This window comes from Perna viridis, chromosome 10 (assembly GCF_037379345.1).
Source record: "Perna viridis isolate PV_CMFRI_1.1 ecotype Kerala chromosome 10, ASM3737934v1, whole genome shotgun sequence".
Lineage (NCBI taxonomy): Eukaryota > Metazoa > Mollusca > Bivalvia > Mytilida > Mytilidae > Perna > Perna viridis.
The window spans coordinates 12,269,108-12,283,017 of NC_142454.1; the positions used below are offsets into that span (position 1 = coordinate 12,269,108).

At 33.0% G+C, this 13,910-nt stretch overlaps 1 protein-coding gene across 1 annotated transcript; it reads left to right on the top strand.

The window, feature by feature from the left end:
* The first annotated feature begins 7,512 nt into the window (after positions 1–7,512).
* LOC148604550 (heat shock 70 kDa protein 12A-like) lies at positions 7,513–13,350 on the top strand. The gene is made up of 4 exons (XM_088551199.1): positions 7,513–7,957; positions 9,227–9,445; positions 10,949–11,099; positions 11,351–13,350. The coding sequence occupies exons 1-4, from the start codon at positions 7,580–7,582 to the stop codon at positions 12,439–12,441; spliced, it is 1,839 nt and encodes a 612-aa protein (XP_088407325.1). The 5' UTR covers positions 7,513–7,579; the 3' UTR covers positions 12,442–13,350.
* The last annotated feature ends 560 nt before the right edge of the window (positions 13,351–13,910 follow it).

The window sequence follows — 13,910 nt, forward strand, 5'->3', positions numbered from 1 at the left end:
TCTGTCAAGGGGACATCTAGCAAAACAATTGAAAAACCACATAATTATTTTTAAAAATTTTGCTACGACGTCCAAACATACATTACGGCAGGACATCAGGTAAACGCTTATGTGACAAAAGGTGTCAATAATAATGGGTGAAATTAAATTGACGTTCCAAACGTTTTGTCAGTTTTGTAGTCATAAATTGTTATTTTAACATGACCAGTGTCAATAAAATGATAATTAATTATAGTTTTAAGTGTTTGTAATTGATATAAAACAACAGCTTGAAAACAGTTATGTTAATACAACTATACACTTTTTACGTAAAGTGTTTTTGTTGAATTGTCATAATATTAAATATGACAATGTCCGTGGGTTCGACAAAATGAAAACGCTACTAATCTATTAAATAAAAAAGAAATCCTGTAATCATAGTTTTCTTCACTTTAACTGGAAAATTATTTTTAAACTGAGACATATGTTTCATTAGTACCGCAAACGTTTATGACAATTTGCTTGACGTCACATAATTCCAATAATAAAACAAATATTAAATTGTATATCAATTCCATAATGTCTTTTAAATTCAATAGCATTTCTATTTAAGCTGCATTCGTATTATTACTTCAACTGAATCACGTCAAAAATGATAACTGAAATAGATAAATTCTGAAGACTGACAATTTTCAAAAATAAAACATTTTTGTTAAAAAAAATGAAGAAATTAGCCAACTTCATTGCGATGGAAATATCTCAAACGGATGCAGATCTAAAAGCTGTTTAAAACATTACAAACCAAAACAATTCATCAGTATTACACAAACCTTATAGTCTTCTTTTCTAGTTATTTTGTGCTGAATTGTATTTTGGAAATGGAAGTAGTTAACACTGTGATAAATTACAAAATGGTAATAGTTTTTTTTGCACTTGTGAATAAGGATCAAAGACAACATAAATAACAAAGTAGTTAAAATACATGTAAATGTTCTTTAGGGGCATGTAAAACAAGTATTTAATTTAATTATCGCGTCAATTACAAGTTAACTTGTTTTAAATTTGACAGTTAATGTGCAATTTTATACTTTCCTTAACAATCTAGACATGTGCGTAGCAGAATATGATCATTGAACACTCTGTGAAAAAATCATGAAACTGTTTAACTGTTTGTTTTTTGTTTGTTTATTTTGTTTTGTTTTGTTTTTTGTGTTTTATTTGTCTCTTTTTGTTTTAATTTGTGTTATAATGTTATTGATGACTTTCACACTTTCTTTAAATTTCTTGAATTGGGAAAGCCTACAGTCTTAGCCTTGTGTATATCTCTCGTGATTCTTCAATCTGCCCCTTGTAAGTATCACTCGTGAACCTTCGGCCTGTCACCTTGTGTGTATCATTCGTGAAACTTCAGTTTGTCTTCTCGTATGCATTACTCATGAGCTTCCAGATAGTTCCGTGTAAGTATCACTTGTGAGCCTCCAGTTCGTCCCCATGTGTGCATTACTGGCGAGTCTTTAGTCTGATAAGATGAAGTACCAACATCAACAATAATACAATAATGATTAACCAGTGAATTAAAAATTATAAAACGTACATAAATTCGACTTTTACCAACGTGCCTAAATAAGAAGAACGTTTTATAATTCTGGTCCGCGTAATATACTAGTAATACCTTGTATTACGAAAACATGCAAATAAATATCAATACATTGAATATATAAATACAATTTGGAATTTTACAGAACTGTATGTTAAAAAGTATATGAACATAATTACATAAAATATCAAGATTACAGTTTTAGATACATCTTCATTTTTTGTTATGTCACAGATGTATGGACAATGCAAGTTTTATAATGATTGTTTTAGTTATGTTCAGACTTGTAAAAGAGTAATCAAGCGAACCAAGATGTTAGCGGAAATCAAAAGAATGTAATCCAGGGACAAAGACCAGATATGGAAAACAGACAACAAAGAACATAAAGTAACTAAAATAATGCATACAAAGTAACAAAAGTAAATGAGCAACTTGGACTCCAATAAAAGAATTGTACCAACGATTTTGGTAGGCACATCATCCATCATCTCATAGAACAAATTTTGTAGTGACTGTAATGTCATCAAATCTTTTTTAATGATTTACTCGCTGAATCTGTTACTTAAAAGCAATGACTGTTATATTTTTTCGATTATTCGAAATACCCTCAATCCCCATGGAGCACACGTGTGTACGACGTGATTGCGGTTATTTCTTCATAGACCCAAACAAATCAGTCATTCCTTAAGTGGGCCGAAATATCAGTTATACTCAATGATATACATTTTCAACATTATCTTTTAAGAATTTTCCCTATTCATACTTCGTTTGATTTACTGCACGGAAATACTTCTGATATACAGTTAAAACACCTGTTATCTGCAGATATACATGTATTTTGTCAGCTTGCTATATGTTTTCTTGTAATTATGTCAGAATTTAACAAGTTTATGTGAAAACAGATTTGTAAATCTTTTTGTTACAAATAACGTTACATTTATATCATGATTTTTGTTATGAAAAAAGGTCAGGGGTTAAAAAGCAATGACCGACTATTTGCTATTATGTTTTGTCCATGGGAATATATTTAAAGGCAAAGACAACTATATTTGCTACATTTTAAGACTATTTACCAAACCAGGCAGTTTTGCTGTGTATCTTTAAACCATTAAAACTCATTTAAAACGTATTTGGTTATTTGCAAGCTTGAATACAAATTAAAATGAATTAAACCATTAAACCAAGTCAGTATATGAAATGCATCGGTCATTAGAATGACATTTCTCTGTACTTTTCACATTACAGATATTTCTAATTTATAATTGCAGTGTTCTTATAAACGTGTGGATTATTGTATTGACCTAATCTAATTGGGTTTGTCTTTGTCGCCATATGAGAGCTAGCACTGGTGGCATGAAGTTTAGTATACGTTTTAATGTTTTTTTTTATTTTAGTTTTTGCGTTATATGTTTTTGTACCTCGATTTGTTTCCTTTTGTTTCAATTGATTTCACCGAAGTAATATATTTTAAAATTTTACAATGGACTTTTAATGAATAGAGATTACAATGTGGTAGGCGAAGGTAACAGTAAATTATCATACATATAGGTAAATAAGTTATTTTGATTCCGTTTACTTTTAGGGGTAACCTACATCGGGGTCGCACGCTCCGACTCATTTACCCTACGAACTTGTTTATATTAATTACGTGAGAAAAATTACACTGGCTTGACATTTACCGTAGTTAACCTGTGTATAAAACATGTTCTGATGTCAAAAGAGAACTAATCTTTCCCATAAATGGAGTGTGTTGAATTATTTCGCACATTATATATGGTTTAATAGCCGCACAGACAGATCTTGCTCAACTTAACTGTATAATTCGAAGAAATGAGCTTACTTCATATTTGATTACTACGTAGGTTTCTAAACATCGTCGGCTCGATTGTTCCCTTGAAGAGGCTTAAGTAACATTCTGTGTAAGAATCAGGCAATGAGTGGCACATCATTTTTCTCAATTTGGTCTTTTTTGCCTCAAATATATTCAAATACATCTAGAAAACAACTGAAAAGCTATTTGAATTTATCCTGTAGCATTAGTGATGAAGGCAAACTTTACAAACACTTTGACAGTAATTTCGTGAGGTTATGAAGTATAAATACTTGGATAATGCAATAAAATCTCTTCTTCATGTGCCATACCTTATACACATTTTGCCTGATTCTTAGACGGAGAAATACTTAAATGACAAAGATGGCATGGGATATGAATTTTTTTTTTTTTTTAAATGCTCATATGTCCGAAATCAGAATCAGAAAAAAATATTTTCCACAAAATGCAAATTTATAGAACATCCGATAAAAAAATACAAAAAATTGAAAATGCATGTGTGACGTTTTCTCCAAATTGAACACTTTTGAGTCGGGAATTTCAAAGGAGGCACCATTACAACCTTTCCAACGGTACACCTATCTTCCCGTTTTTTCCCAATCAGCCAAATATTATCTACTCGTGACGTATTTAATTCCTAATTATAGCATTGGCTCGTGAGTACTTTTTTGTGAACAAAATACAGTTAAAATTGACCCAAGTCCTTTAAATAATTTTATGGGTGTGTGGTTCTACCGTTGTATTTCGTATGTACTGTACAATATACATTACAGAAGCATGACAGCTATTCTTTAAATATGTACAATGTACCGGTATGTCATGTGGATATTAAATAATAGAGGTCAATAAAAATCGATTTTAGGTGTTTTTTAAATATGCGTAGTATAAAACAGGAAGTGTTTTGTAGATAACGAAAAAAATATACATTACAGGGGAACATTTCAAAGTAAAAATAACAGTGTATTTTTGTAAATTGAGGAAAACCGGCTAAATAACATGTACTTAGTTATACCTCCGCAACCAAAGTTTCAGGGGTATATAAAAAAAACCTGTCTGTCTGTTTGTCCGTCCGTCCGTCCGTCCACATTTCTTGTAGCGCAACTCCTCCTGAACCGCTCAAGGGAATCATCATGTCTGTCTGTCTGTCTGTCTGTCTCTCTCTCTCTCTCTGTTTGTCCGTTCGTCCATCCGTCTGTCCACGTTTCTTGTAAGCAACTCCTCCTAAACCGCTCGAAAGATTTTTATGTAATTCTATCGGAAGATTGGCTATCATATGTAGATGTACATGAAGAAACTTAGTTACTGTCGGAGGACTGCAAAGGGAGATAATCTAAATTAACAGGTTTACATGTTTAAACCTCTTACGCGCAGCTTCTCCTAAACTGCTCAAGGGATTTTGATAAAATTCTATAAGATGGTTAGGTACCGTATGTAGATGTGCATGAAGGAATATGGATACTGCCAGGGCATTACAAAGGAAGATAATACAAATTGATGGTTTTACATGTTAAAACCTCGTAAGTGCAACTCCTGCTTATTCGCTCAGGGGATTTTGATATGCCAATAAAGGAAGATTAGCTATCATATGTAGATGTGCATGAAGGAATATAAGTATTGTTGGATGTTTGACGCTGTGATATCAAAAAGTTGTTTTCTTCTTCTCAGAGAACCAGTCATATTGCATTTTGCAATATAATTTGAAATAAATAAAAAAAAACTATGAATAAGAGGTATATTGTTATAATAACAAGAATAATGTGTCAACAGATTTACAGGTTGACGTCATTTATGTAGTCACTGAAGAGTTTGGTTAATTTGACAGCTTTTTTTTTACTTTAATTTCGCTGATGATTGATTTTGCAAAGTTTAGTACTTACGAATAAATAAATGTTTATCTTTGGAAATCATGACCTATCTATAAATTCATTCTTACCCTGAAATCAGTACAGGATTTTACTCAATGTCGAAAAGAGATAATGGTAACAAGACTTTTTCAGTCGAAATATTGCTAGTACGGGGAGTAGTAGCTGGGTTTTACTTTTGACACTTTACGATATTGGAAAAAGGTCCATTCCTGACTTGGTATAACAATTTTTAACATTTAAAGAGAGAGACTAATCAAATCTATGCCCGAAAGTCGAAGCCCGAGAGCGAAATATAATGGTGCAACAAGCAGATGAAACAAATATTCTATTCTTATAAATTTTTGGTTGGTTGTAAACAAGTGTTACAGTTTATGCATCCAAAAAAATAGATATCAAATTAGCGTGAAAATTAATGTTATTGACAAGTAATAGTAACATCTGAATGCAAGGTTTGACTGCATTGGGGTACGTATGGTTCAAAATAAAAACTGTTAGTATATGGTGATAATTACATTTATGAACCACTGTGGTCAAAGACATGTTTTAGGGGATTCATTTGGTTGTCGGCTGTTATATTTATTTGTATTATAAAGCAACAGACGGCTCGTTTTTTAAAAAAAACTATAATGGTATCTATGAAATAATATTCAATACAATTATTTTATGACAATAGTAAACCTGCTCCAAAACTAGCCAGTTTAAGACATAAAACGTTTACTTCCCGGAGAAGTTAAATCGTTGCATTAGTTGGTTGAGGTACTAATGTAAGTGCCATGGCGGCCGAGTATGTCCAAAGCTCTTGGCTGGTATGTTTTAACCACTGCTCACAAGTTGCTCAGGCGGGTTCAAAATAAAGAGAATTGTCACTAATCAACAGTTTATTACGAATATACATAAAATACATGTTACAGGATGAAAAGTTATTTTGACATCAGAAAATTGCGAAAACTCACATATACCGTGCGCTCAATCAAGTTATCATCTAAAAGTTCTCAAATTCCTTAATACGGATGGGATCCATATGGTACAGGGGAGCAACATAACAGACATCAAGAATCGAGGAATTCTCCATATAGCGATAACTTCCTGTTAAGGCAAGTTACACAATCTTCGACCTCGGACCACCGTCCGGCACCTCGGACCATTGTGCGGAACACGATAACTTCCTGTTAAGGCAAGTTATACTAACGTCAATAATTCATAATAACATCGGACCATTGTCCAGAACCTCGGAACATATTGTCCGGAATACAAATACTTCCTGTTAAGGCAAGTATACGTCAAAACGTCAAACAAACATCATCAACAACAACGAGTTAACTTCCAGTTACGGCAAGTTACAACTCTCAAAAATAATATTCCTCTTGCATCACTTGTCTCGAAAAACACATCCCTTAACCACATAAAAATAAATTCCAATCTTACATTCAGTCTGCAACCGTATATTCCTAAACATAAAATCTGCAATCATCCTCCTCTCTCTCTCTCCTCTTCTCCTTTTTGGCCACCTATCCCATTTTATTCCACTACTAAATTTCAATCTCAAATCTTTTTTTAAACTGAAAATCAAAGCCTTTATATACTTTTCAACACCAATTTTACACCAACTATGCACCAACTATTTTAATTATCATAACTTACATAACTGACCTAAATTAAGCACCAATTCAACACCAACTTAGCACCATTTTCCAATAAATCAAAAACTTTGACAGCTACTTAAAACAACATCCTACATGGGTAACATGATACTGTACTTCATAACCTTTCCTATAGAAAATCGCTTAAAATAATAATAAAGATAAACTTCTGGATATTAGACTAACGGTACAATGACTAAATCAAAATATGCTTATCTAGACATGCAACTAATTATCATGAAAATATACACCTCTACATAAGTGAAAAGAATATTTTTCGTATATTTATCATATAGTTATATGTATATCTTTTCAGTAGGCTCTAATAGTTGACAGAAACTTCACTTTTATGGAATAGACCCTTTTGTGGTAAGTTGATGAGCATGCTAGCTCAATATACCAGTCCGCGAGGTGTGCTCTTAGGAATAACAAAATAACTTTCCTCGCGGAGGTCTATATTGAACATGCTAAACTATTTATTTCCTGTAGATCAATGAAACTATCAAAGAAGAAATTTCCGCGTTTCTCAATACAATGTGACCTTGGCTTGAAGTATAACAATTCAGTTATAACTTAAAAAAAATTGTTTTGCGATGTTATATGTGTCGTAGTATGATAAATTCATTGAAGGAACGAAACATGTTTTAATTTTTATCTGTGATCAAAAATGGAATATTCTTCTTTGAGACGACCCCTTCGCACAAATAAGGGTGATAATACGGGTGGGATGATGTCGAAAGCTTCCAACAGTAAACTAGTAGTTGCTGCTATTGACTTTGGGACTACATTTAGCGGGTATGCCTTCAGTCTTCGCCATGAGCACGAGAAGGACCCTCTCTGTATCAAAGTCAACCCAAAGTGGGAATCCGGAGGACGATGGCTAATATCGCACAAGGCTCCAACGACCGTTCTGTTGAGTCCGAAACAAGAATTTCATTCTTTTGGTTATGATGCCGAGAATAAGTATTCCGAACTTAGCCTGGATGGAGAACATATGGAATGGTACTATTTTAGAAGATTCAAAATGGAACTATATAAACAAAAGGTAAAGTTTATCGTAGAATAAGACACATACAATATATAATTATTAAAGATCTGGAATTTCCTTTTATTTCAGAATATAAAATAATGAAGGAAATACTTAATTTTATAGAGACCTAACAGTGAAGTTCTATATTTATAATTTGATCTTTGAACTTCGTTGTGCGTTATTCATAAAATCTAGGGGTTTTAAAAGATTCAAACATAATCATATTCTATAGTGTTCAGTACAAACAATATATTCTCGTAAATTGATACCTGTTTTTTTTTTACATTCGATAAAACGACGGTCATCTTTATTTTACATATATTTTTAAAGCTAGAAAAGATTTCAGAATAACTATTTAACTTCCTAGTATGGTTTTATCAATCAAATCTGTTGAATCCAGGTGTAATGTTTCAGACAACGAATTCCTTGGTGCACTCCTCACGTAATTTAAATCGATCATTTATTTCTGTCTGTGTATAGAAATTATGTACATTCGTAGTATTGTACTTCTTCGAAGATGACCTGCTGACACCAAAATGAAAAGTCACAAATGTTTTTAGACTATAAAACATTTAGAGATTAAAATTAGTTCAAATTCCTAAAAGATAAACAATGTAACGGAAATCCTGACCGACCCTACCCTTCCGTTACCAAGGAGTAAACACGTATATGGATAGTGTTGAAATTTGAATTTAATGCAAGCTCATATGACTCAGTACTTTATATATTACCATGCATTTTTGATGGCGTCAGCTACTAACAAACATTCTCATGTGTAGCTAAAATGAAGTACTACCGTAATAAATATATCTTTCATTTTTAAGTACCATTCTGTGTAAGAATCTGCCAATGGGTGGCACATCATATTTCTCAATTTGGTCTTTTTTTCCTCAGATTTATTCAATACTTCTAGAAAACAACTGAAAAGTTATTTAAATTTACCCTGAAGCATCTGTGATGTAGATGTTTTTGACTGCGTATAAAGGAAAACGTGAGGGAAAATTTTCCCGCCATTTTCCATAGTGCATTTCAACAAAATTTGACCTATCAATATCTTAAAAAGGCCAATTTTACAAACACTTTGATGGTTATTTCTTGGGGTTATCGGATATAAATACTTGGTTTATGCAATAAAACCTCAGCGTTTTTCCCTTCGTGTGCCACATTGCCTGACTCTTCGACAGCGAAGTACTAAAAGCTTTGGCGTTTCCTATAGTTTTGTGTGTGTATTCCCTTGCAATTTTTTTTTATGTATAATGTATGTATTAACTTATGCTGTTCCAGACACTCACAAGAGACTTTCAAATAGAAAGCGTAAATGGAAAACAGTTCGCCGCCCTTACAGTCATATCATATGGAATAAAGTATCTTCGGGACTCTCTTGTCCATGTGCTATGTAACCGAATAAACAGCTTCCGAGAGGAAGATATATTCTGGGTATTGACCATTCCTGCTATATGGAGTGATGCTGCAAAACAGTTTATGAAAGAAGCTGCAATCAAGGTACAATGATTCAAACTGAATGAGTCGGTGCTAATTCCGTCTGAAATCAGTATTGTAATGTTAATATAAGTTCTGTATTTTTATTTTATATATAAATTTTTAGTCTTTAGAACTTTGAAATAAAAAAATACATGTAAGACCAATCAGCAATACGAAAACACATCTTAGCTATTTTGATTTATTACGTTATGTCGACGGTTGTGGTATTATTGTTTTGTTATTTGTTTATATATACAATATTAGTACGTAAGCATCTATGTATTTAGTAGACGATCTCTCAAGTTCTTTAAAAGTTGACCTTTGGGTTACATTTATATACAGTATGTACATGTATATCTATCATTTTTATGTGAAATTTACAGACAATTAGCGTTGAATAAGAGAAATCTCATCTAGAGTTCTACATGGGTCACCCGAGAGAACTAAGTAAAGCCACTATTTGCGTATTAAAATACCGCATACTTTTTTTCTATATCATTTTCTAAGGTTTTGGTGTGAATGGTAGATAGTAAATATCATGGAACCCCTGATCGGGGATATCATCGTCAGGGGGCAACAAAATAATGGTCTTGTTTCCTACAACAAACAAGAAAAAAATAGGTGGATAGGTAGGGAAATTATTTCATTTTTCAAGAACATTTTAAACGATTTAGTCGACTTCAAAAGTGTTTGAGCCAAAACGGCCATAAAGGTTTAAGGGTAGGCACAAACAACTAGGGAACGTAAGGGTAGCAGGAAACAGGCATATTATTATTTTTTTTCTTGCATTAAAGACACAACATACTATTTCATCATTCTTCACCCGGTCTTCCTTGTTAATGTGTTACTGGAAATAGTTACTGTCGTTCTTCCTTATTCGAAAGGAAGATTTAAAGTTAATTAGAATATACTTTGTAATGATAATCTGACAATTCTAGGGGAAATAAAATCCCCATTACACATCTAAATGACATTGTTAAATGGCACTGACGGTTGGGATGTAAACAGTCATTAATTTCATTACCACAAATCATTTTGTTTTTCGCATTAAGTCACCGTGTAAACAAGAATTCCATCTAACTAAAAATAGACAAGAATAGAAAACCTTAACAGACTTTTTACGTTAGACACTTAGAAAGTTCTAGTTAAACGTTTATTGGTATTCTGTGTTTTATACTTTTCGAAATCTTTTAAGATATTTTTTTACTAAATTAAATACTTTTAAAGCGGTTCATTTTGCATTTACCAATAAGTTGTTTGAGCAATTAGCATTTAAAGTCATCACTTATGGTCAATTTTACAACGTGTGACATGGTACCATCTTCATTCATTAGATCTGGCATGCTTAATTTTGAGTTTAGGGTATTCTTTTATTCCTTCATCTTGGTTTTCCTCCATTTTTTCCCCAAAAAGCAACGCACATATTTTCCTGAATTTTAGTTTTCCATTTTATATAGTTTTTACAACATGCATCCCAAAATTTATCAAATTTGAGTGCATAGAAAAAACTCTGTCGTTTTTCAGGCTGGTATACCACTTGAAAGATTGCAGCTTTGTTTGGAACCAGAGGCAGCTTCTGTTTACTGCCAACATATCCCTTTTGAGAGATTACATGGTGGCCGGGGAATAACGGCATTTAAGACCGGAACCACATATATGGTTTTGGACCTAGGAGGTGGGTACTTTGAGACTCAAGTTTAGTTTTTTTCTGTTTACTTAATATATTCTAATCGCTTTGCTTACTCATAATAAATTTGAATTCATTTCCTCGTCTTTTAATGGATTTACGAATTGAGTATCTTACCACTGATTGAAAAGACGACAAACTTAAATTGTACAAGGAAAAATACAAATATTATTTTAAAAAAATGATCATCCTTAGAGTTGGAGATGAATTAAAAGGCTGTACCCTCGGACTTCTTACAGGTGGCACTGCTGATATCACACTTCACCAAGTTCAAGATGGCGGCAATATCAAAGAACTCCAAAAGGCGTGCGGTGGAGCATGGGGAGGTGTAAACGTAGACACTGCCTTTCTTGAGTTTCTGGAAAAGATATTTGGTGGAGACGTCGTTCGGTCGTTCAAAGAAATGCACCTTTTTGATTTCCTGGAACTAGAACGCGAGTTTGAAATGGTGAAGCGGAAAGTGAAAATTGATGATAGTACCAAAGTAACGATACGAATCCCGCCATCGTTTCTGGAATTGTTCCGGACAATTCATGATTGTGATGTTAAAGAAGCATTAGAGACTACCTCTTATCGCAGAAGAGTGACAATTTTAGGAGACAAACTCAGAATGGAGTCCGGTATTCTTCGGGAAATGTTTGGATCAATAGCAGACGACATTATTCGTCAAGTGAACTGCTTATTGACAAATAAACGTAATTTTGAGGTTAAACATATCGTTATGGTTGGAGGCCTTTCCGAGTCTGAATTTATTCAGAAAAGTGTACAGAATGCCTTCCCTGCAATAAATGTGATGATACCAGAGGATCCAGAATTGGCTGTGATGAAAGGAGCGGTGTTGTTCGGATATAACCCGTCAATCATAAGTGCTCGCGTAGCTAGATTTACATATGGAACAAGCAGCTATGTTCCATTTATAGAAGGGAGATTTCCAGAAAATAAGAAGATTTTGATGGACGGTAGGGAACTTTGTGAGGACTACTTTGTCAAGTATGTGAGGGTCGGGGACATTTTACCGATCAACACTGTGATAGGTCCGAAACGGTATACACCCGTCAGGAAAAAACAAAAATGTGCAAATGTCCAGATCTTTGCAAGTACTGAGACGGAGCCAAACTTTGTAACGGACGCTGATTCACAGTTTATAGGACTATTAACTTTTCAATTCCATGACAGCAAAGGTGAATTAGAAAGGCCTGTTTTAATTAAAATGATTTTCGGTGGTACAGAATTAGCCGTTGAAGCCACGGAAGAAAATACAGGCAAAACTGTCATTGCCTCTTTTGAATTTTTAGATAATCAGAAGAAAAGTGAGGCAGGAAATACATGATGGTGATTTAAAAACTTTTAATTTATTATAAGAAGGAGTTTGTGTAATCCGGCGACCTCACGCCAAAACAGGCATACTACACAACAATAAGTTCTTCTGGATTGTAAATGTTGTTTTCGCGCTAGAAACAATGTAGTTTATAAATATGCACTTAGAAAATCAAGTTATGAATGGCGTGCAATAGTTCCATAAAGAAAAAAAACTACTCAAAGGCGTTCGAATTAAGAAGCACATATTAAGTATTTGTATTTTCTTTCACATCTGTCATTTGTTTTTTTTTTTTTTTTTTTTTTTTTTGCAACAGTTCTAGCTTGTCAATTGCATTTATTCAAGTCGTTGACTGTTTTTTTCAAATTTTCGTGCAAATTAAATTATCTCCTAGAGCAAGCTAAGAGTCGTCGAAAGCGAGACCTGTTGAATTACTTTTATCATACAAGTATAGAAAAGGTTATTAAAATGCCTTGTCGGTATGGTTTCGCTTTTTACCCTAAAACCTTAAAGATGCTCTTTAATGGAAACCCAAGTCACCTAATCGGAATTCTGTTTCCCGATTGATCAGATACTGATAACTTAGTGGCGTTCGAAAAAACTGTATCAAAAATTGAATTTGTGTGCCATTTGTTATTTCCTGAAAGAAATGTAGAAAATTAAGTAAAAAGGAAAAAAAATTACTGGGTCGGCCATCTTTTATAAAAGTACCCGTTTCTCTTTAATGACATTATTCTATTTTGACCACTTACCCTTGATCACCCGTTAAGATTAAAAGCTGTACTTATAAGTTTGGATCTGTATCGTTATATTTTGTCTAAATGGCTTAAACTTTGTGAATATTTTTGTATGAATGTTTTACTAGAAATAGTAATTAGTGTGTAAGTGTTTTTATTTTAATAAATTGAACGTTACAATATACTAGTATTGTTGTTTTGTTGGGATTTTGATAAATATAAATGTTTAAAGTAAATAGCTATTTTGAAACATTTAATTTAACTTTATTTGAAGTCAAACGTAGAAGAAGCCATCATGCCTAGAATTTCAATGTCTTAATTTCCTTTATAATATATTGGTTAGTAAAAGCTTGTGTTTTTTTTCCAAGGCATAAGTGGTCGCCCCTTACATACACCTAGAATCTATCTAAATCTATTATTCATGAGAATTACAACTAGAGCTATATGTTTATTGTTGGATATTTCGGTGTGAATCTTAGAAACCTCGTAAGTAGACAATCGCACATGAATTATATTAAAATTTTCTACGGTGTATAAAAATACTGAAATGTCAACAACGCTGGGGTTCCGTGGTTCTTGTTCATTGCTACAACGGATATAAACAAATAATTGGACAATATTACAGATGTATTAGCTGTGGACTTGTCAGCCAAAAATTATGGTGTTTGGTGCAATTTTTCGTTAAACTTGAAAGTAGAATAGGCCCTCTATTGACAAAGAATATCCAATTAAAGATATCAAGAA

What these genes read in the sequence shown, in the direction of transcription:
- LOC148604550 (XM_088551199.1), top strand. Translation starts at nt 7,580, where the DNA reads ATGGAATATTCTTCTTTGAGACGACCCCTTCGCACAAATAAGGGTGAT. An exon ending in TGGAACTATATAAACAAAAG is followed by an intron (nt 7,958 to 9,226) that starts GTAAAGTTTATC and finishes ATGCTGTTCCAG; the next exon opens with ACACTCACAAGAGACTTTCA. An exon ending in TGAAAGAAGCTGCAATCAAG is followed by an intron (nt 9,446 to 10,948) that starts GTACAATGATTC and finishes GTCGTTTTTCAG; the next exon opens with GCTGGTATACCACTTGAAAG.